This window comes from Trichechus manatus, unplaced genomic scaffold (assembly GCF_000243295.1).
Source record: "Trichechus manatus latirostris isolate Lorelei unplaced genomic scaffold, TriManLat1.0 scaffold00040, whole genome shotgun sequence".
Lineage (NCBI taxonomy): Eukaryota > Metazoa > Chordata > Mammalia > Sirenia > Trichechidae > Trichechus > Trichechus manatus.
In genome coordinates, this window is record NW_004443976.1 from 2248154 (window position 1) to 2272105 (window position 23952).

At 39.4% G+C, this 23952-nt stretch overlaps 1 protein-coding gene across 1 annotated transcript in view; it reads left to right on the forward strand.

Annotated features, from left to right (window-relative positions):
- The first annotated feature begins 643 nt into the window (after positions 1 to 643).
- The window catches only part of TEKT3 (tektin 3), a 38511-nt gene continuing 15202 nt past the window's right edge, over positions 644 to 23952 (forward strand). Inside the window, exons 1-5 of the mRNA XM_004375966.2 lie at positions 644 to 1359; positions 4000 to 4083; positions 9348 to 9418; positions 13757 to 13900; positions 23644 to 23866. Of these exons, the coding sequence (XP_004376023.1) occupies positions 781 to 1359; positions 4000 to 4083; positions 9348 to 9418; positions 13757 to 13900; positions 23644 to 23866 (1101 nt within the window). The 5' untranslated portion in view covers positions 644 to 780. The remainder of the gene's footprint in view (positions 1360 to 3999; positions 4084 to 9347; positions 9419 to 13756; positions 13901 to 23643; positions 23867 to 23952) is intronic.

Consider the following 23952-nt stretch of genomic DNA (forward strand, 5'->3'; position numbering starts at 1 on the left):
TTTACTTTATATACTCCCCCATATTAGTAATTTAAAAAACTGACATTTATTGAATACTTACTGTGTGCCCACCCAGCATTGTGCTAAGCATTCCAAATACCTATATTGTCCTAAATCTTCATAACCCTGTGACTATTCTAGAATTCTGTATTGGAAGTGATTTAAGGTGGTAAGCTGTCAGGAAAAAGCAGAGCTGTTTGCGTGCTAGGCACATCATTGTTACCCAGATTGTATGTTTATTTAGGATGAGTTGGTGTGTGTGTTTGGGGGATGCTGATGGAGATGGGAGGGGGTGATTAGTTCTCCAAGCAATCCCTTGCTGCTAATACTACTTATAACAATCCAACGAAATTAGTACTATTATTAGTCTCAATTTATAGATGAGGGAACTGAAGCACAGAGGTTAAGTGATTTGCCCAGTGTTACAGCTAATAAATAGCAGAGCCAAGATTTGAATCCCTATCTATTGAAATACACAGTTCAGGGTCTTAATTTAAATTTGTTAAAACAAGACAAAGTTACTCTCGTAATTAAAAAATATTCAAAAATTCAAATGGACAGTCTAAAAAAGTGACTTTAATACATTGTTGAGACAGAGATGAAAAAAATTTTGGAATATATTATCACTGATCAAGGTGGGTATCAAATTAGAATAAATATCTATCTAATGTGTTAAGGAGCAATGCTACTGATACTAAATTTCATCAGAGATTAGTTTATGTGACTGTCTATTTTTACCTTTTTTAAACAGGAGAGATTTACAAATAGTGTTTGTGCAACATGGAGCTTTTAGGTTCTACTTTAACGGCAACTTATGCCCACCCTAGACCAACACCAACCAACTTTCTACCAGCCATCAGTACCATAGCATCAACCTATAGGGACCGCTTCCCCCACCACAATTTGACGCATAGCTTGAGCCTCCCTTGGAAACCTAGCATGTACTACAAAGTGGCCTCCAATTCACCGACCTTGGCTCCATACTGCACCAGATCTCAGAGGGTGTCCGAGAGCACCATGCTTCCCTTCGTTTGCAACAGAACCACTCTCTTCACCAGGTATACTCCTGATGATTGGTACAGGTCCAATTTAACCAACTACCAAGAATCCAACACCTCCCGCCATAATTCAGAGAGACTAAGGGTAGATACAGCTCGCCTGATTCAAGACAAATATCAGCAAATGAGGAAAACTCAGGCAGATTCCACCCAAAATTTGGGAGAACGAGTCAATGACATAGGGTTTTGGAAATCTGAAATCCTTCATGAGTTGGATGAAATGATTGGTGAGACCAATGCACTCACGGATATTAAGAAAAGATTGGAGAGGGCTTTGATGGAAACTGAAGCCCCTCTTCAGGTAACTATGAGACCCTGTGATAAAAGAGTCTACATTTTCATTATAATAATCCACTGGTTGAATTTCTGAGGCTATTTATATATTGAATTATGTTTCACTTCACCTATAGAAGCCAATCCCCTATCGATAAGTCTGTAGCTGGTTTTAGTAATGGTAAAATCACTGTCATTTTTACACATTATACAGAGCAACCACTTAACTGGACAGAATTCTAAATGCAAAACAAAGAAAACTCATTAAAGAGATACCATTAGGACATGGAACATTTTATGGTGAACATGTAGTCTTCCCATCTTTCATATTGGCTAGCTGATCATTGCTGTCCCTGGATTAAGTAAACAACGTGTGAGAAAAAACTTTGTTCTTCTAGTCTGTGTCATGAAATGCCTCCTGTGCATACTCTATGATTCTGGTTCAGGGCACAGTGAAAATTTATTTTGGGAGATGGATTAAGTAGAGAGAAATGAGACTTAGGTTAGAATTAGGCCAGTTGCCCTGGTAATAGAGGCATTATTTCAGCTGATGACTGATCTCTGACCAGGTTCTGGGTGGGCTCCAATCCCATCTGACCCTCTGAGCATGTGATGGGCACTGCAGCCTCACTCAGTCCACCACCACTGAGAAAAGGTCATTCTTATTTTGACGGTCTGCAAATTATAGAAATTATTCTAGAAATTGTATATATTTCTGTGAGGAAAGCTAACCACCTTTTTTTTTTCTTTTTTCATTTTTGTGTAACTTGTTTCCAGTAGGATAAGCAGTAGGTCTTTGCATCTGGTAGTAAAAGAGTTTAGGGAATTAAGGAAGTCTAGTGGCTTGAATGGAAACCCTGGTGGTGTAGTGGTTAAGAGCTACTGCTGCTAACTGAAAGGTAGGCAGTTCGAATCCACCAGGTGCTCCTTGGAAACTGTATGGGGCAGTTCTACTCTTTCCTATAGGGTCACTATGAGTTGGAATCGACTTGATGGCACTGGGTTTGTTTTTTTTGGTTAGTGGCTTGAAGAGTTTGCTGGTCACCTCTGCACAGTGTCACTTCTTATTGCATCCCCTTCCCACTAAACACAAACACAAATACACACAACCCCCAGGAATCCCAAGAGAGGCCCATAGTATACTAATGATATCTTTTAATTAATTCCTTATGAATTCTTGTTTTGCATCAGATGCCCTTCTCTGAGCCTGGCCTTATTTTGAGAATTACTAGGCTATTCTACACCGCTTTCCCCACTGTCTCCAAGGATTTGAAGTGTCCTTAAAACAATAGCCACTTGACTGTTTCTTCCCCTAGTCCTCCTTCAGTGATGAGGGCTTTCAGTGAGATGGGTCTAATTTAAACTTTTTCCTGCGGTTTTTGTCCAGATGTTGTTCTGTGTTTGAACATTTACTATCGACACAATATTGAAGATCCTGATTAAAATGGGAGAGAGTTAATTGCATAAAGAGATAAGTCTCAAAAGAGAAAATATTGATGATCAACTAATATCAGGAAAAATGTTAAACTTAATAATAAATGTGCAAATTAAATCAGTGAGGTAACCATCTTTGGCCTATCAACCTTGCAAAAATGAAAGCTGATAGCATCTAGGGTTGACAAAATGCAGAAAGTTGGCACTTTTATGTATTGCTGGTGGGACTGTCAATTGGTAAAAACTTCCTGGAAAGCAATCTAGTAATACGTGCTAAAATAATCAGAGTTCCCCTCAATCCATTATTTCCTCTTCTAGTAAATGCAAATTATACTATTAAAAAAAGAGTAGAGGTTCACTCGATTTTATTCAATGATACTATATTCAGATTTTAGTGTACATGCTATTATGTTTTATGCTTTTAAAAAGTTAACATTATACAGTCATCCCATGTCATAAACTAGTATTTGACAAAAACATTTTAACAGCTGCATAATGTTATTGCATACATAATTTATTGTTAGCAATTTAAGCTGTTTTCCACTGAGGTCATTAATATACTTTGTCTCAAAGAATATTTCTTGATTCAGGCCTTCTACTTAATGTTAATTCTTAAAAGTGTACTATAAAGTTGTAAGGACATATAACCCCAATTTGTTAAACAAACAAACAACACAGTGATGGGATTATGGCCAAGTCATATTTTCTTCTTTCTTTTCCGTATATTTTTTTCTTCAATGGATAAGGCTTTTTTTTTTTTTTTTTTTTACAGTGAGGAAAGGAATAAATAATACTTTAAATATAATCACCTGCATTTTTGGCTGCACAAATATTGTGATGTCTTTAAAGTTTATAATTTGTTTCCTCCTCAGTCTTCCTTAGTAGAAAATATTTGGAAATAATGTCTGCAAGACTATGCTTCATGTTATTAAACTATTTTTCTCGAAGAAACTAATGCTAATTAATGGGGATCCAGTAGATGCCATCTGATTCATTCTCTCAATTTTCCAAATTAGAAATTTTTTCAAACTACTTTGAAGAGCTAACCCTGTACCTTTTAACTAGCAGCAAGGATTTACATATTTTTCGTAGTCTGTTTCATGCTAAATTTTCAACAAAATGTTGGATAATTTGGTATTGGGAGTATCTATTGACTTGTTTTAGTCATTAGAACTGCTAGTCACTGATTATAGTCAGTTTGTGTTAATGCTTTTCATTATTTATGTATCTGTAGGTAGCCCGAGAATGTCTACTTCATCGAGAGAAGAGAATGGGAATCGATCTAGTTCATGATGAAGTGGAAACACAACTGCTCACAGTAAATTCTGGGGGAAATGCAAGAATAACAACAAGCATAGTTGTAAACATGTGCTTAATATGTAGAAACAAAAGATGATTTTCTATAAAACCTATAAGGGTTTTTGTATCAGATATTCATAGCTTCTAGAAAAGATACATTTTTGCTTGGTTATAAAAGTAATATATGTTCTTTGAAAGAATTGGAAAAATATAGAAAAAGATAAGGATAAAAGTCATCTGCATTTCTATTAGACAGAAAGTCACTGTTAAATTTGGAGTTTGTCTTTTTTTTAAAAAAATCATACTTAGATAAACGCCACCCAACTCACACAAATACGCACAAACTTGTCTTCAAGAACAGAATAATATTTTATATATAATTTTGAATCCTGCTTTATTCATTTAAAATTATATTGGGGTAATTTTCCCATATCATTATTCTTTTAGGTATGATTTTTAATGACTGCATAGTATTCCACAATGGGAAGGACCTATCTTTTTTTTTTTTTAATCAATCCCCTCTTGTTGAGTAGTTATGTTGCTTCCCTGTCCCTCTCTTTTTTCCCTATTTTAATAACACCACAGTGTCCCAAAATATTATTAAGGATAACTGTATGTAGCTCTAATTCAGAAAGTAAAGTTGATGTCAAAGGGTATGTGCATTTGGAAAGCTTTTGACATACAGCCAAATTGCCCTACAGAAGCTTACAGTCATATCTGCTCTACTACGCGATTCTCCTGCTACTCTCTCTTTCCCACCTTCCATCAAGGAAATATGATTTAGTTCCAAGTTCTCTGACCTTCATCTCCTAGACTTGCTCCCCCAAGGTCTCTGCTTTCCATTAAGATCTCCACCATCGTGAACCTGGAGCCCTTCGTTGTCTCTCTCTTCAGCCCAGACACTGTGTTAAACATCAGTTCTCTACCCCTAATGGCCTGCCAGACATTTTTACTTCGGTAACTCATTTTTTGTTCACATTCATGATGCCTAGAAGCAAACTTTTCTGTCTTCCTTTTTCTATTGATGGCACCAATGTTCTCTACTCACCATGGCTTGGCCTGCTTACCAGCATCTCCTCAACCCTGTCATCAGTTTGTAGCTCTTGTAAATTGTTCCTCTGATTTGCATCTTGCCTCTGTCCTTTCCATTCCAATCCCCCTACCATTATTCTAACTCATCCTTTCCTGCTTCAAAGCTGGTTAATGTGAAATCCCCCAACACTTTCCCTTTCCCCAGTGTCTTAGCTTCTTAGTGCAGCTATAACAGAACTAACACAGGCAGTGGCTTTAACTGACAGAAATGTGTTTTCTCACAGTTCAGGAGGCTAGAAGTCCAAATTCAGGGCGTTGACTCTAGGGGAAGGTTCTCTCTGTCTGCTGTGGAGGACAATCCTTGTCTCAGCTTCTCTGGCATTCTTCTCACATTCCTTGGACATCTCCACGTGGTATCTGTCTTTTCCTCATTTGTGCTTGCTTCTCTCTGTGTCTAATTTGCTCTTTTTATATCTCAGAAGTTTAAGACACCCTACACTATCATGTCCTCATTAACATAACAAAGAAAACCCTGTTTCTAGATGTGATTACATCCACAGGTATAGGGGTTAGGATTTACAACACATACTTTTAGGGGACACAATTCAGTCCATAACACCCAATTTTGCTTGTATCTACATATTATTTCTAGCTTCTTTCTTCTTCTTAAAATCCTTCATTGACTCCCTGATTCCAGCAAGAGAAAACCCACTAAGGCCTTCCACCATCTGGCTCCCACCTAACTTGTCAGTCTCATTTCCCACTCTGACCTGATGAGCTCTGCTGCAGCACATTGATCTTCTCCATCCTGAATCAGCTTTGCCTTTGTGTGATGATTGGTGATAAGGAATTAAATAAGATGAGCCAGCAACCTGGTCATCAGAGGCACTTCATTGTCACAAGCTGTCCACAATCCCTTTTAGCACTACATTACATTTTTTTCAATGAACCATGACACTGAGGATGATAAACAAAAGTTTCTTCTTTGCTCTTTCCTTTATTCTCCTTATCCAGTTTTCTAAGAGAAATCTGAGTTGAAATGGTATACTCAGGAAAGCTTTGGCCACCACAGAGAGGCTATATAATCTTCTCTGTAAACCCACCCCTCCTACTGCTGAACACTAGGGATTAGGAATAGAACTTCCTGAATGAAGTGTTGCAGTGATGGTTCATTGCTCTGCTGTTTCTTTTTTCCCAGTCTCTGGTGAATCTAGCAAATCTTAAAATAATCTGTCCTCTACTTTGTCATCCTAAATGGACAGGAATTTACTAATCTACCTGTCAGTTTGTCGTACTGTGGTGGTTTGTGGTTGCTATGATGCTGGAAGCTATGCCACCTGTATTTCAAACACCAGCAGGATGATCCATGGTGAACAAGTTTCAGTGGAGCTTCTGGACTAGGAAGAAAGTCCTTGTTATCTACTTCTGAAAATTAGCCAATGAAAACCTTATAGACCACAACAGAACATTGTCAGACTCATTTGCTTTGGCCACATCAACAGGAGGGATCAATCACTAGAGGAGGACATCATGTTTAGTGAAGTAGAGGGCCAGCATGGGTGAGGGAGACTCTTGATGAGTAGCTGCAATGATGGACTTGAACGTGCCGGCAATAGTGAGGCTGACACAAGACCAGGCAACGTTTCGTTCTGTTGTATGTAAGGTTGCTATGAGTCAGAGTTGACTTGACAGGAGCTATTTATCTGTCTATCCCTTGGCCTCTTGTTCTTACCAGTCCTGAGATGCTCTGCCTGAAGTAAATTATAAGCCAGTTCTAACAGCTTAACCTCACCAGTTTGCCCACAAACCAGCACACTGTGGTGTTTCCAAGAGATTTCTTGAATCTGGGCTACCTCTGGTGTTTCCATTATTCTAGCAGTGGCTCTCAAACCCAGCTGCACATTAGAATCACCTGGGATGTTGTAAAAATATCAGTGCCTGGATCCTACCCTGAGAGATTTTAATTTGAATATGGAGTGGAACCTAGGCATTGATATTTGTAAAATACTCTCCAGATAATTTTAATAAATAACCAGGGTTACGGGCCACTGCTTTTTAGAGGTTTAGGTTTTCCAGGTTAGTGTCAGGGGCTGCTTTCTCTCAAAAATAACTGAATCTGCAGTTATACTAATAGTGTATCACTGAGGGGCTGCCTTGATTCAAGTAGTGAAGGTATTCTGCGTGTGTAGCTTACTCGAGGTAGGGAAAATGGATCTCAATTTTTAGAACAGCTAAATAAGCATTAGCTAAGAAAAACAGGTAGTGTTAAAAAACCTGCTTTTGAAAAAGAAAATATTCAGATGCAATGAAATATTTTCTCATGAATTCTGTTGACTATTATTCACGTTGAATCAACGATACTCAACAAATCTTTACAAAAGCACTTCTCTTGGGGAATAGGACATCATCCCATCCTCTTGGGACCCCCAGATCATGCCAGTCCCTTGGACTTTGATGCCAGATAAGTCTGCAGAGCCGTCCAATATACAACCTCCCCTGGCGTTCCTAGGAACGTGGGCTGGGGCTGCTGCTTGGGGCCTGGTGCTAGCTGGCCAGTTTCCTCTCACAAGTGGCTTCTCCCTCCTTTGTGTTACAGAAGCGGAAAGCAATGACAGTCTCATAGGTTTCCTGACCTGTGCAAGAATGAGTTTTGGAGCTGTCAGTTGACTAGATCTACTGCAGTAGAGGCATTTCAGCATTTCAGATGAAGGGAGACATTTCAGTGTGGTGTATCCCATGGGGGCTGTGCTGTGAGACAGAGTTTAATTGAACCTTGACACCAGCATGGTATCATGCAAGCACATGATCAGACAGTTCCCCAAAGAAGAATATCAAATGACTAACAAATATATAGAAACATGCACATTTGTAATAATAAAATGCAAATTTAAGCGATTTACTGTTTTGAGGGGTCCTAGCACATTGGTCCACCACCCGTCTGTCAGTTTGTTGTACTGTAGTGGCTTGCATGTTGCTGTGATGTTGGAAGCTGTGCCACAGGTATTTCAAACACCAGCAGGGTCTACCATGGTGGACAGGTTTCAGCAGAGCTTCCAGATTAAGACAGAGTAGGAAGAAAGGCTTGGTGATCTACTTTTAAAAATTAGCCAGTTAAAACCTTATGGATCACAACATAACATAGTCCTGCTCTCTTGCTTTTGATGTGTCATCAGGAGGGATCAATCACTGGGGGAGAACAACATGTTTGGTGAAGTAGAGGGCCAACGAGGGTGAGGGGGCCCCTTGGTGAGATGGGCTGCCACAATAACTGAAATATGGACTCAAACATGCTGGCAATTGTGAGGATGACACGGGACCTGGCAGCATTTCACTCTGTTGTACGTAAGGTCACCATGAGTCAGAGCTGACTCTTTGGAAGCTGTCTGTCTGTTACACTGGTGTTGGTTGAGAGAAATGATAATGACCACTGCACCCCCATTCATTGCTATAAACAGTGTAACTTTTCTGAAGGGCAGTTTGGCTGTACTTGTCAAAACCTTAAAAAATGCACACTCTTTGATAGTGCCTAAATATTTATTGAGATTTTTCACAGCAGCATGGTTCAATGTCATGGGAAAATGCTCAAAGTTTAAAATGAAAAGGAGGCCACCAAACAATATATGGAGTATGATGATTTTTTACTTTAAAAAATGATCATGGTGATTATGCACTTCTTTTGTTTTCCTCTTGGTGCTATTTTGATTTCAAAAATTTTCTAATGTGAGTATGAACTTCAGAGGGAAATGGATGTTATTAAAAAGACTCTGATACAACATGTACTTTGTACTAGTATATACATATTGGCAGCATCCAAACGGAACATGTGGTCAGTATGGAGGCCTAGCTAGCACGGGGGCTTGGGCAAGGACAGGAGCGGGGCTGCTGTGCACAGGTGGGGACGTAGGTGAGGGTTGAGCCAGCCGGGTGAAGCCGACCTCACGGGCAGACAAAGAATTTTGATTTTTTTTTGTGGTGGTGGTGGTTTAATTGAGGGCCAGAAAACCCTAATCTTTTAACCATGTCAAAACTTGTTCCATAATATAATTTCCCTATAGCCCTACAAAGAATGGATCTTAGTTCAATAATAAGATTACAGTCTCACAGGCCATATAGGTAAATAAGTGAATGTAAAATTATTCTCTAGTTTCACTTCACTATTTTTTTTTAACAAAGTTTTCTCTCATTGATGACTTTGAAAGTTACATTGATGAAAACATTAATGTGTGTTTTTTTTTTTTTTCAATCGAGTAGGAAGTCGATATTATTCAGTGTTGCCAAGAAAGAATGAAGCTGCATTTGGATAAGGCCATTGCCCAACTCGCGTAAGAGCTTCACCTCTCCGTAGTTTATGAACTATCATTAAAGCTTTCATGCCTTCATTCGGATCTCTTTCAGCCTTTATCAGACTACACGCACACACACACACAAACACGTTTTTATTCAAAGGTTAACATGTGTACTTGAATAAATTTGCTTTAAACTTTTATTTAAAGAAATAATTTTCACATGCTGTGTAAAGGATTTCTGCCTTAACTGTGAGTGAGTTTGGCTAAGATTTCTTTTAACTCAAAATACTTTTATTCTTTGATAAGAGACTGACTTGTATATATTCAGTGCTAACAGTCTGTGCATTTCAAGGAAGGGCAGTTGGAAAAGTAATGAATCGTGGCTCACTTGTGTTTATTTCTTATACCCCCTTGAAGACTCAGCCTTAGCTGAGTACACCTTCTAGTGCTCTGAGTACACCATTGCAGTATCCATCTCATCCCACTGCGTGATAATAGTTTATCGATCCTACTCCCCACCAGAATACAAATTCTGTCTTTTCTTGACAATAAAAAAAAAAACGAAAGCCGTTGCTGTCGAGTCGATTCCAATTCATAGTGACCCTATAGGACAGACTAGAACGGCCCCATAGGGTTTCCAAGGAGCACCTGGTGGGTTCAAACTGCCGACCTTTTGGTTAGCAGCCAAGCTCCTAACCACTGCACCACAATAATAGGTATTTAATATTTATGGGGAGGGGGATGATAATAAAAGGTAGGTCTTAAGCAATGATAGCAGCTGTCAGCATAGAAAAGTGTTGATTGAGTGTGCTGCCCAACATTAATAGAAAGATCAATGTCCATTTGCTTATGGCCATACAAAGAAGTAGTGTCAAATATATCATACAAGGGAAAGAACTATTATGCTTATACTAATGTCAAGGATAATGTGTGCCCCACCCAAAGGAGTGTTATTAAAGTTGTGACTGCTTAATTAGTTTGCCCACTGCGCACAACAGATTTGATGCTGCTGCAAAAATCAGGGAAGTTTGTATTGCTGAGATATCTGTCGAGCTATGGATGGAAGGTTCTTTAATTCAGAACTTTATGAGAATAGGCAAAAGATTAATTAAGAATGACTGACTACACATGGTTTGGTTAACTACAGTTTCTTTAAACAGCTATAAGTATAAGGCAGTGCAATTCTGACATTAATATCTGGTTTCTGCGCCCTAGGAACTGCAGAAATACTTAGCTTAGTGTGGTTCACAGAACTGTCTATTCTGTTCTCTTGTCCGGTTCCTAATCCTCATTTTCTTTCATATTCTATAATCGGCTGCTCATTCTATATGCCTTTGCTTTTCTTGGCCTACATTGTCCCACCCAGAAGAGGCACATCTTCAGGTCAATCCCCATTACAAATGGTCTCATTCCTGGCCTTACTGAGGGCCTTTGCAGAAAGTTTGGTCTCAGCATGTGAACTTGGTTAGAACGGACTTTATGTATGGAGTCTTTGTTGGTGATCCTTCTAAGGAGCTTGACTTCCCTTTAATGCACAGTGGGCAAGGTGCCTACCTCATTTTCTGGAATCCGGGATCCTGGATCTCTAACTGTGACCCCTGTGCTCTGTCCAGGGAAGATGCTGGGATTTTCAACTCCACTTGTTTTGGAAGGAACAATGAAGCCCTTGGTTGGAATCTCATGAGGCAGCAACATGGTAGCCATGTTTCTTCCCATCTGTGACTATGAGACAGATTGCCTTGAGCTCTTTTCGTAAGGAGACTCTGAGGTCAGGTCAAAGGGGCTCCAGGCAGCCCCTCATTGTCAAGGGTGAGAGGAAGCTGGCAGGGGGTTTTGGTGCTAGACCACAAATGAGAAAGGCCTTGTAATTGATTTCAGCCTCCTCCTGGCAGAGTTAGTGGTAGACCTAAGGCAAGAGACTGAACGCAGAAGTAGCAAGAGGAGGCGGCTTTCTAATATTTTATCCTTTGCATAAGTATAATTTTTATAATTCACAAAATGAAGATCACTTACATTATGCCACTCTCATTGCCACTTATTGAGGAAAAAAAATTTAGCTCTGATGGGTCAGGTGACACAGGCTAAGTTAAAGGCTAAGTTAAAGGGAAGCTGCATTCATTCATTCAATTCAGTGCAATATTTACTGAGTGATTCCTGTATGTCAAGACCATTTCTGGGTGCTGGGAATACAGAAATGATTAAGATCATCTAGCTGCCTTGCTTTTAAAATACTATCTATGTGCTAACAACTCCCCAATTTTTACTTCCAGCCCAGACCTCTCTCCCAAATTCCAGCAGCCCACTTGGTGTCCCCAGTAGATGTTTAACGGACACCTCAAGCTTAACGTGTCCGCAGTTGAACATCTATCTTCTCCCCCAGCCTACTTACCCAAAACCTTTCCCATCTCAGTTGATGGAACTCTGTTCTTCCAGTTACTCAACTTTAGCTCTCGTTTCTCACTGATGTCCCACCTTATAGGAGATTCTCCTGGTTGTGTCTTTAAAACATGTTCAGAATCCAAACACTTCCTACCTCCTTTACTGCTACCCCTTGGCCCAAGCTGCCGTTATTTCCTGCCCAGATGACTACAATGGTCTTCTAATGGGTCTTCCTTGAACCCTTCAGACTGTTCACAACCAAGCACCAGAATGATCCTTTCAAATTTAAGTGAATGACCTCTTTAGGAGTAAAACCTGAGTCCTTACAATGGCCGACAAGGCCCTGAATATCTGGTCCTCCCCCTTTCATGATCTTTACTCAAACATACCCTTCCTGACATTAAAATCACAGCTCTCCATAACTCGCATTCCTGCTCCGCTTTTCCTGGTTTTCTTTTTGCATTGTACATCTAACAACCCACATGATTTGCTTATTATGTATATTGTCTGCCTCCTCCCAGTAGAAGGTCAATCCCTTTAGGGAAGAGATGTTTGTTTTGCCCATTGATGCCTCCCAGGCTCTTTGAACTAGGGCTTTGAACCGGTTTGTACCTCTGCTGAGAATTTGCATTTCCCCCCCAGATATACTGAACCAAAATCTACATTTTAACAAGATCCCCAGTTGATTCTTATGTATGATAAATTTTGAGAACCACTGCTGTACTAGTGGAGCCCTGGTGGCACAGTGGTTAAGAGCTTGGCTGCTAACCTAAAGGTCAGCAGTTGGAATCTACCAGCTGCTCCTTGGAAACTCTATGGGGCAGTTCTACTCTGTCCTATAGGGTCACTATGAGTTGGAATCAACTTGACGGCAACAAGTTTGGTTTTTTGGTTTTTTTGCTCTACTAGTGGGAGCCCTGGTGGTGCAGTGGTTAAGAGCTCAGGCTACTAACCAGAAGATTGGCAGTTCGAATCCACTAGCCACTCCTTGGAAACTCTATGGGGCAGTTCTACTCTGTCCTATAGGATTGCTATGAGTAGGAATCAACTTGATGGCAACGGGTTTGGTTTGGTTTGGCTCTACCGTTGGTTCTCAGAATTGGTCCCTAACCAGCAGCATTAGCATCACCTAGGAACTTGTTAGAATGCAAGTTCTCAGCAGGGGTTTGAATTGGAACTAACTGGTTCAAAGCCCTGCTTAGAACAGTGCCCAGCACAGAGTAGGAACTCAGTAATTATCTGTAGAGTATACTATTCTATGAGCAAAGATGTGGTTCATCTGGGGCCTGGGCCCACCACCTGGACCTCTCTCTCTGGCTGTAGAGTATCCTCTCTGCCTAGCAGGGCAGGGAAGACCCTGCATCTCAGAGTGACCAAGGCCCCTTCCTCCCCAGCAGGGTGTTGCTGGAGCCTGAGTGGGCCACCAACCCCTTACCTCTTTCTAAGCACTCTCTAGCTCATGCCTTGGAGGATAATTTGACCCTTGGTTTATATCTCCTGGAAAACTTCTGAGCCTCACCATTACTGCAAGCTAAGGTCACCTTCCATGGCTAGAGAGAAGCTCAGCTGTAAATGCCTAACAGTTTCTTGGGGAGGAAGGGGGTTGGGATGTAGACGAGGAAAAGGAAGAAGGAGAGGAAGGCATAGAGGTGGACAGTGTCTTTAAACTAGTGTCCTGTCTGGAACAGTCCGTGTGTTAGGGAGGTGGGCTGCAGGCCTGGGGCTCAAGATCCCCAACTCCTGTTTATCTGCACCTCCTCTCCCACCCCCACCCCTACATGAACATGATGTGGGGACAGGACAGGAGTAAAGGATCTAATGACTCATTGCAGTGCACATCTCCCAAGAAGGATCCTTTTAATTGTGGAGTCAAACATGGTTTGGAGAGACCAGAAGAGCAATAATGAGGGGACCCAGCCCAAATGGGCCACTCTACTTCCTTATATTAAATTGTGACCTTCACTTGAAGCTCCATTTTCCCACTTCATATTCCAGATCTGTCAGAGCTTCCCAGCATGAGCTGGAGAAGGACCTGAGTGACAAGCAGGCAGCCTACCGGATCGATGATAAGTGCCACCATCTGCGCAACACCTCTGACGGCGTCAGCTACTTCAGAGGGGTGGAGAAGGTCGATGCGACGTAAGTCAGGCACACCACTATGGCTACTCACACGTCATTTAACACAGTCTTTCTTCTTTCAGAATGACTTGGTGCAGCTTACAGGTTGTTAAAACAGAAAACATGGCAAGATGTGGAAAGGATAAAGACACACACATCTTACAATAAGCCTTCAGTCACATCCAGTAATTTTTAAAATTCATTTTGTTGTTGTTGAGAATATATACAGCAAAACATAAAAAAATTCAACAGTTTCTACATGTACAATTTAGTACACTGATTACATTCTTCCAGTTGTGCAACCATTCTCACCCTCCTTTTCTGGGTTGTTCCTCATTAACATAAACTCACTGCCCCCTAAGGTTCCTATCTAATCTTTTGCTGTTGTCAGTTTGATCCGATATAGATAGTTCTTAAAACAGCACAATGTTCAAGGCAGACCTTTTTCACTAGTTAAATTAAACTATTGCTCGGTTTTAAGATGACTTCAGGGAATATTTTTGGTTTAAAGTATAAAGATGATCTCAGGGCAATAGTTTCAGGGGTTCATCCACCCTCCACGTCTCCAGAGTACATGAGAATTTGAAATTCGGTTTGGCATCTCCACCTTTTGATTGAGATTCTTCTGTGGAATCTTTGATCAAAATCAGGCACCATCCAGTTCTTCTGGTCTCATGGCAAAGGCGGCAGTTTTTCATGGAGGCAATTAGCCACACATTCCATATCTTCCTCTTATTCCCAACTCTCCTTCTTCCCCTGTTGCTCCAGGTGAATAGAGATGAATTGTTGTGCCTTAAATGGTCACTTGTAAGCTTTTAAGACCCCAGGCACTATGCAATGAACTAGGAGGTAGAACAGAAGCACTAAACACATTATTAGGCCAATTAACTGGGATGTCCCATGAAACCTAAATCTTCAAACCAAGGGCACAAATCCCATGAGCTGTTTGGTTGTATATAAGCAGCCTCAGCTGTTGTTGTTGTTGCGAACGTATCTATCACACAACTTTTGCCATTTCAACTTTTTACAGGTGTACAATTTATTGATAGCAATTACAATAATCAGCTATGCAACCCTACCCATAATACAATTTTTCCATCACCGTAAACCCCCCTTTTCCCCTCCCTTCTGCCCCTGGTAACCACTAATAAACTTTGGTCTCTGCATATTTGCCTTTTCTTGTCTTTTTATATAAGTGAGGTCATACAATATTTGTCATTTTGTGATTGGCTTATTTCTCTGAGCATAATGTCTTCAAACTCCATCCATACTGCAGCTTCTATCAAGACTTCATTTCTCCTACTGGCTGAGTAGTATTCTTTTGTAAGTATGTACCACATTTTGTTTATCTTTTCATCTGTTGATGGGCATTTAGGTTGCTTCCACCTTTTGGCTATTGTGAATAGTGCTGCAATGAACATTGGTGTACAGGTCTCTTTTTGAGTCTCTGCTTTCAAGTCTTTTGGGTATATACCTAGGAATGGAATTGCTGGGTCATATGGTAGTTCTATTTTTAGTTTCTTGAGGAACTACCGCACTGTTTTCCAAAATGGCTGTACATTTTGCATTCCAACCAGCAATGGATAAGGGTTCCAATTTTTCTACATCCTTGTTGACATTTGTTATTTTCTGTTTTTTTTAGTCTTAGCCATCCTAGCAGGAGTGAAATGGTTTCTCATTGTGGTTTTGATTTGCATCTCTGTGATGGCTAATGATGCTGAGCATATTTTCATAAGTTTGGTGGCCATTTGCATGTCCTCTTTGGTGAAATGTCTATTAAAATCCTTTTCCCATTTTATGATTGGGTTATTTGTCTTTTTGCTGTTAAGTTGTCAAGGTTTTATATATATTTTGGTTATTAGATTCTTATTGGATATATGGTTTCTGAAGATATTTTCCCATTCAGTGGCTTGTCTTTTCATATTTTTGGTAAAGTCTTTTGATGACAAATGTTTTTAATTTTTATGAGGTCTTATTTATTTTGTCTTTTGCTGTTTCTACTTTTGTTATTATATTAGATAATCCATTGTTGAATGTTAGACCTGACAACATTGTCCCTGTTTGTTCTTCTAAGAATTTTGTGGTTTCAGTTTGCACATTTAGGTCCTTAATCCATTTGGAATTTGTTTTACATGTATGATGTGAGCTATGGATTCTGTTTCATTTTTCTGCATGTGGAAATCCAATTTTCCCAGCACCATTTATTGAAGAGACTCTTCTTTCCTCATTAAATGAACTTAGCACCCTTGTGAAAAACCACTTGACCACAGATGTGTGAGTTTATTTCTGTACTGTCAATTCTATTCCATTGTTTTATGTTTCTATTGTTATACCAGTACCAATAGATTACTGTAGCTGCATAGCATGTTTTAAAATCAGGAAGTGTGAGTCCTACTTTATTCTTCTCTTTCAACATTATTTTAGCTATTGGGGCCTCTTGTCATTCCATATAAAGTACAGGATTTGTTTTTCTATTTCTTTAAAGAAAAGTGTTGGAATTTGGATCAGGATTGCGTTTAATCTATAGATCACTTCGGGTAGTATTGACATCTTAACAATATTAAGTCTTCCAATCCACGAACCTGGAAGATCTTTCCATTTAAGTCTTCTTTAATCTCTTTCAGCAGTGTTTTATAATTTTCAATATATAAACCCTTCACATCCCTGGTTAGATATTTCCTAGGTATTTTATTCTCTTAGATACTGTTGTAAATGGAATTGTTTCCCTAATTTTCCTTTAAGACTTCTTATTGCTGGTGTGTAGAAACCCAGCTGATTTTTGTTTGTTGACCTTGTACCCTGCAACTTTGCCAAATTCTTCTATTAGCTCTAGAAGTTTTCTTGTGGACTCTTTTGGATTTTCTATATATAGGCTCATATCTGTGAATAGAGATAATTTTACTTTTTATTTTCCTGTCTGCATACGTTTTATTTCTTTTTCTTGTCTTATTGCTCTGGCTAGGACTTCTCATACAATATTGAATAGAAGTGGTGCAAGTGGGCACTTTTGTCTTGTTCCTGATTTCAAGGGGAAAGCTCTTAATCTTTCTCCATTAGGTATAATGTTAGCTGTTGGCTTTTTGTATATTCCCTGAATCATATTGAGGAATATCCCTTCTATTCCAATCTTCTTTACGGTTTTCATCAAGAAGTGGTTGTTGGACTTTATCAAATGCTTTTTCTGCATCCATAGAGATGATCATGTGGTTCTTTTCCTTTGTTATATTGGTGTGGTATATTATGTTGATTGATTTTCTAATATTGAACCATCCCTGCATCCCTGGAATAAGTCGTACTTGGTCATGGTGTATGACTCTTTTAATATGCTGTTGATATGCTGTTGGATTCTGTTTGCTAGTATTTTGTTCAGGATTTTTGCATCTATATTCATAAGAGATTTTTGCATCTAGATTTTTGCATCTAGTTCATAAGATAATTGGTCTGTAGTTTTCATTTCTTGTGGTATCTTTGTCTGGTTTGGGTATCAGGATTATGTTTGATTCATACAATGAATTAGGGAGTATTCGTTCCTTCTCTCTCTTTTGGAAGAGTTTAAATGGTATTGGTGTCATTTCTTCTTTAAATGTTTGGTAGAATTCTCCAGTGAAGACATCTGGTCCAGGATTATTTTTTTTTCCAAATGGGGGGAGGGTTTGACTCTGTTTGGGTAGGTTGTTTGCTTCTAAGAATTTGTCTATTTCATCTAGGTTATACAGTTTGTTGCCATACAGTTGTTCATGATATTCTGTCGTAATTCTCTTTATTTCTGTTGGGTCAGTTGTAATGTCCCCTCTTTCATTTTTTATTTTGGTTATTTGCATCTTTTCTCTTCTTTGTCAGTTTAGCTAAAGGTTTGTCAATTTTATTATTTCAAAGAACCAACTTCTGGTTTTATGTATTCTCTCTGTTCTTTTTTCTGTTTTTGATTTTATTTATTTCAGCTCTGATCTTTGTTTTTTTTAATTATTTTTGTTTATTTATTTATTTTTTATTGTACTTTAGATGGTTTAGAGAACAAATAGTTTCTCATTAAACAGTGCACGTATTGTTTTATGACAATGGTTAACAACCCCATGACATGTCAACACTGTCCTTTCTCAACCTTGGGATCCCTATAACCAGCTTTCCTGTCCCCTCCTGCCTTCTAGTCCTTGTCCCTGGACTGTTGTGCCCCATTAGTCTCTTTTTATTTTATGGGGCTGTCTAATCTTTGGCTGAATGGTGAACCTTGGGAGTGACTTCATTAATGAGCTAAAGGGTGTCCGGGGGCCATACTCTTGGGGTTTCTCCAGTCTCTGTCAAGCCAGTAAGTCTGGTCTTATTTTGTGAGTTTGAATTTTGTTCTACATTTTTTTTCAGCTCTGTCCAGGACCTTCTGTTGTGATCCTGGTCTCAGCTCTGATCTTTGTTATTTTCTTTCTTCTGGTAGGTTTGGGCTTAGTTTGCTCTTCTCTTTCTAGTTCCTGGAGTTGTTGAGTTAGGTTGTTAATTTGAAATCTTCTTTTTCATGTAGGCATTTATTGCTATAAGTTTCCCTCTGAGCACTGCCTTTGCTGTATCCCATAAGTTTTCATTTTCATTTGACTCTAAGAAATTTGTGATTTTTCTTTTGATTTAATCTTCCTTGACCCATTGGTAGTTTAATAGTTTGTTGTTTAATTTCCATATTTTTGTGTATTTTCTAGTTTTTTTCTGTTATTAATTTCTAGCTTTACTCCGTTGTAGTCAGAGAAAATACTTTGTATGATCTGTATTCTTTTTTAAAAGAATATTTGTTTATTGTTCTAACTATGAAAATAACACCTGCTCAAAGTGGAAAGCCCAGAAAACACAGAAAAGACACAGTAGTGTACAGGTTGAAAAAACAGCTTAACTTTTCTCTTAACACTGCTTGTTAAACTTGCACTGTCAGTGATTGCTTTTGTGTCATGGATTGACTTTTGTCTCCCAAAAATGTGTGTCAACTTGGCTAAGCCACAATTCTTAGTATTGTGTGATTGTCCACCATTTTGTCATCTGATAGGATTTTCCTATGTGTTGTAAATCCTACCTCTATGATGTTAATAAGGCAGGATTAGTGGCAGTTATGTTAATGAGGTAGGACTCAATCTACAAGATTAGGCTGTGTCTTAATTCAATCTCTTTTGAGATATAAAAGAGAGAAGCAAGCAGAAAGACATGGGGACCTCATACCACCAAGAAACAAGGGCCGGGAGAATAGCATGTTTTTTGGACCTGAGGTCCCTATGCTGAGAATCTCCTCGACTGGGAAGATTGATGACAAGAACTTTCCTCCAAAGCTGACGGAGACAGAAAGCCTTCTCCTGGAGCTGGCACCCTGAATTTGGACTTCTAGCATACTAGACTGTGAGATAATAAATTTCTGTTTGTTAAAGCCATCCACTTGTGGTATTTCTGGTAGAGCAACACTAGATAACTAAGACAGGCTGGTTTCACAGTCTTTTCTAGCTACTCCCCTCCTTTTTTAAAAATCAGTTTTATTGAGGTAAAATTCACGTACAATAAAATGCACTTAGTTTAAGAGTACATTTTGATGAACTTTGACAAAGCTATATGCCTTTGTCACCAGCACCACAATGGAGATATGGAAACTTTCGTTACCCCAAAAGTTTCCTTATGCTCCCTCCTAATTAACACCCTAGTCCTGGCCTACAGGCAACCACTCATACCCCCTCCCCCTTTTAAAGTGAACTCAAATGGATTCTCTTGACTCTACTATGAGATAAGCAAGGCCAGCCATCAACTTTTACTTCTAAATTCTTCAGGTGTGAATCATATTCAGACCCTGTGCCCTAAGTGGTCCCCATGAGACACCTCTCACTTGGTTAGAGGTGAGGAGGAAGCATCTTCCTCTCCTCCTTGGTGGTGGGTAGTAGACTGGTATGGAATCACACACTCTGACCACTTACTGTTGTTAGATGCTGTCTAGTCAGTTCCAATTCATAGAGACCCTATGTACAACAGAACGAAACACTTCCCAGTCTTGTGCCATCCTCATAATTCTTGTTATGTTTGAGCCCATTGTTGCAGCCACAGTGTCAACGAAAAAGAGGAAGTGAAAGTCTTTCTCTTTTTCGTTGACCCTCTATTTTACCAAGCACGATGTCCTTCTCCAGGGACTGGTTCTTCCTCATAACATGTCCAAAGTAGGTAAGGTGAAGTCTTGCCATGCTCGCTTCTAAGGAGCATTCTGGCTGTACTTCTTCCAAGATAGATTTGTTTGTTCTTCTGGCAGTCCATGGTATATTCAATATTCTTCGTCAACACCATAATTCAAGTGCATCAATTCTTCTTTGGTCTTCCTTATTCACTGTTTAGCTTTCACATGCATGTGATTGAAAATACCATGGCTTGGGTCAGGTACACCTTAGTCCTCAAGGTGACATCTTTGCTTTAAACACTTGAAAGTGATCTTTTTCAGCAGATTTTCCCAGTACAATACATCGTTTGATTTCTTGACTGCTTCTTCCATGGGCGTTGATTGTGAATCCAAGTAAAATGAAATCCTTGACAACTTCAATATTTTCTCCACTTATCAGGATGTTGCTTATTGGTCTTGTTGTGAGGATTTGTTTTCTTCATGTCGAGGTGCAATTCATACGGAAGGCTGTTGTCTTTGATCTTCATCAGTGTCTTAGTTATCTAGTTAACAGATATATTAGTTATCTGTTATCCATAAAAGAATAACACAAGTGGATGGCTTCAACAAACAGAAGTTTATTCCCTTACAGTCTAGTAGGCTAGAAGTCCAAATTCAAGGTGTCAACTCCAAGGGAAGACTTTGTCTCTCTGTCAGCTCTGGAGGAAGGTCCTTGTCATCAATCTTCCCCAAAGGATGTGCTTTTCCTTTGGCATTACTTTCTTGGTGGTATGAGGTCCCCCATCTCTCCGCTAGCTGCTCTCTTTTATATCTCAAAAGAGATTGGTTTAAAATACAATCTAATCTTGTAGATTGAGTCCAGCCTCATTAACATAATTGCCACAAATCCCATCTCAACTTCATAGAGATAAGATTTACAACACATAGTAAAATCCCATTAGATGACAAAATGGTGGACAATCACACAATACTGAGAATCATGGCCTAGCCAAACTGATACATATACTTTTGGGGACACAATTCAATCCATGACAATCAGTAAGTGCTTCAAGTCCTCTTCACTTTCAGCAAGCAAGGTTGTGTCATCTGCATATCACAGTTGTTAGTCTTCTTCTATTCCTGATGCCGTGTTCTTCTTCATATATTCTAGTTTCTCAGATTATTTTCTCAGCATATCACCATTTATCTGTCAGTTTGATGTACTGTGGTGGCTTGCATGTTGCTGTGATGCTGGAAGCTATGCCATCAGTATTTTGAATACTTGCAGGCTCACTCATGAGGGACAGGTTTCTGACTACTTAACTCTCCATTAAGGGCCTCTTCCTCTTCTTTTTTTTTTTTTTGGCCTAATAAAAAAGCACTGTATTGTGGACCTTCACAGGGTTATAAACCATTTAACAGGACAAAATAACAGTTTGACCAGGAAAGTTCTAGTTTAGGCTTTCATTCTCATAGTTCGACAATAAGGAATAAAAATGTCACCCTAATCAGGGGAGCCCTGGTGGCACAATGGTCAAATGCTCGGGTGCCAACCGAAAGGTCGGTGGTTTGAAACCACCAGCCGCTTCGAGGGAGAAAGACGTGGCAGTCTGCCTCTGTAGAGATGGTTGTTGTTATTGTTAGGTTCTGTCTAGTCAGTTCCAACTCATAGCAACCCTGTGTACAACAGAATGAAACACTGCCCTATCCTGTGCCATCCTCACAATGGTTGCTATGTTTGAGCCCATTGTTGCAGCCACTGTGTCAGTCCGTCTTGTTGAGGGTCTTCCTCTTCGCTGATCCTCTACTTTACCAAGCATCATGTACTTTTCCAGGGACTGATCCCTCCTGATAACATGTCCAAAGTATGTGAAACATAGTCTTGCCATCCTTGCTTCTAAGGAGCATTCTTCCAAGACAGATTTGTTCATTCTTTTGGCAGTCTATGGTATATTCAATATTCTTCACCAGCAACATGACTCAAAGCCATCAATTCTTTGGTCTTCTGAAGATTACAGCCTTAAAAACCCTATGGGACAGCCCCACTCAGTCACATATGGTCACCAGGAATCATAATCGACTTGATGGCAGTGGGTTTGGTTTTGGTTTTTTAATCATTCCACTGCCATCGAGTTGATTCCAACTTCAGTGGGCCTTTTCCACTTCTAACATGAGTTCTTGCCATCTCTTATATGTCCTTGACTGATAGTCTAGGTTAGATCCATCTCCTTTCCAAGTGAACTTCCCTTTAAAGTGTGGGAGTATGTAGTATCTATGTTATTATTTTGGGTCATTGAGGCCTGAGCTAAAACCCCTAACCAACAATAAGAGTCTCATTAACTATCCTATTACACCACCAACCACACAAATGTCACCCATAACCCTGCTACCACCTAGAGATACCCACTGACAGAAATTTATCCTTAGTCTTTCCAATATTTTTCCATGCTTATAACTATAGATTTGTATTTTTAAGTAATGTTATTACTCACATACTCTTCGTATAGCCTCTATGATTTTTTTCACTTAGTGATATTAAAAAACATTGTTCAAGAAAATAAATATTCCTCTACAACATGAGTTTGTGTGCTACATGGATTCCTTTTTTGAGTGTACCATAATTTACTTAACTTTTTCTTTAATTTGGACACTTAGGTTGTTTCCAATTTTTCTGAGATTGGCGTAAATATTGGTGAAATTAATATATATATCTGTCTTTACTTATCTATACCTTTGGGTACATTATTCCCTTAGAATAAATTCCTAGAAGTGGAATTTCTAGGTTATACACATTTTAAAAGGTTATTGTGCCTTTTTACCCTCTAGCATGATTGTGCTGATTCAATATTGCTACCTGTAGGGTATGAGAGAATCTTTTTCTAAATACTCTCACCAGCACTGCAAGTTATCATTTTCTTTAATCTTTGCTATTCTGATGATGGATTCATAGTACATTGTTGTTCTTATTAGTATTTCTTTGGTTATTCATGAGGTTGAATTTTTTCATATGCTTATTAGGTAGATTTGACACATTTGTAACGGACCTACATACCCATAGACATCAATAATCCTTTTTTCCCCCTAAACTGGCAGAGAAGTTAGTTTATACTTTGGCTGTATAGAAAATTGGTTAGCAGTAAAATAAGGAGCAATTAAGAAAAGTTTAAAATATGCTTTGCTCAGATGTTTACATAAAACTGTTGTTGTTAGCTGCTGTTGAGCTGGTCCCTGACTCATGGTGACCTCTTGCACAATGGAATGAATGCTACCTGGTCCTGTGCCATCCCCACAATCAGCTGTGGATCGGACCATTGTGATCCATAGAGTTTTCACTGGCTGATTTTTTGAAGTAGATTGCCATACCTTTCTTCCTACTCTGTCTTAGCCTGGAAGCTCCACTGAAACTTGTTTATCATTATAGCAACACACAAGTTTCCACTGACAGACAGGTGGTGGCTGTGCATGAGGTGCATTGGCTGGAAATTAAACCCAGGTCTCCTGCATGGCAGGTGAAAATTCTACCACTGAACTCCCAATGCCCCCATGCAAAAAAACTAAAATCAGTGATTGGAGGTTTGTTTTTTTAAAAGTTAAAAGGTTGCCTACAGATTATCTAGACCAATCATCCTTGTCACCACTGTCTGGTTCTGCTTCCTCTTCTCAGGGTCTCTGTGCCTGAGTCCTGGACCAAGTTCACCGATGATAATATTCTCCGCTCCCAGAGTGAACGCGCAGCCTCGGCCAAGCTAAGAGATGACATTGAAAACCTCTTGGTTGTGACAGCCAATGAAATGTGGAATCAGTTCAACAAAGTCAACCTGTCTTTCACCAACCGCATTGCTGAAACAGCAGATGCTAAAAATAAGATTCAGATTCACTTAGCCAAAGTAAGTCAACCCCTGGTGGTACCACTTAGCTGGCCTAGTCAGAACAGGGCGATCTGGGACCACAAATTTTCTTACCTCATCCACAG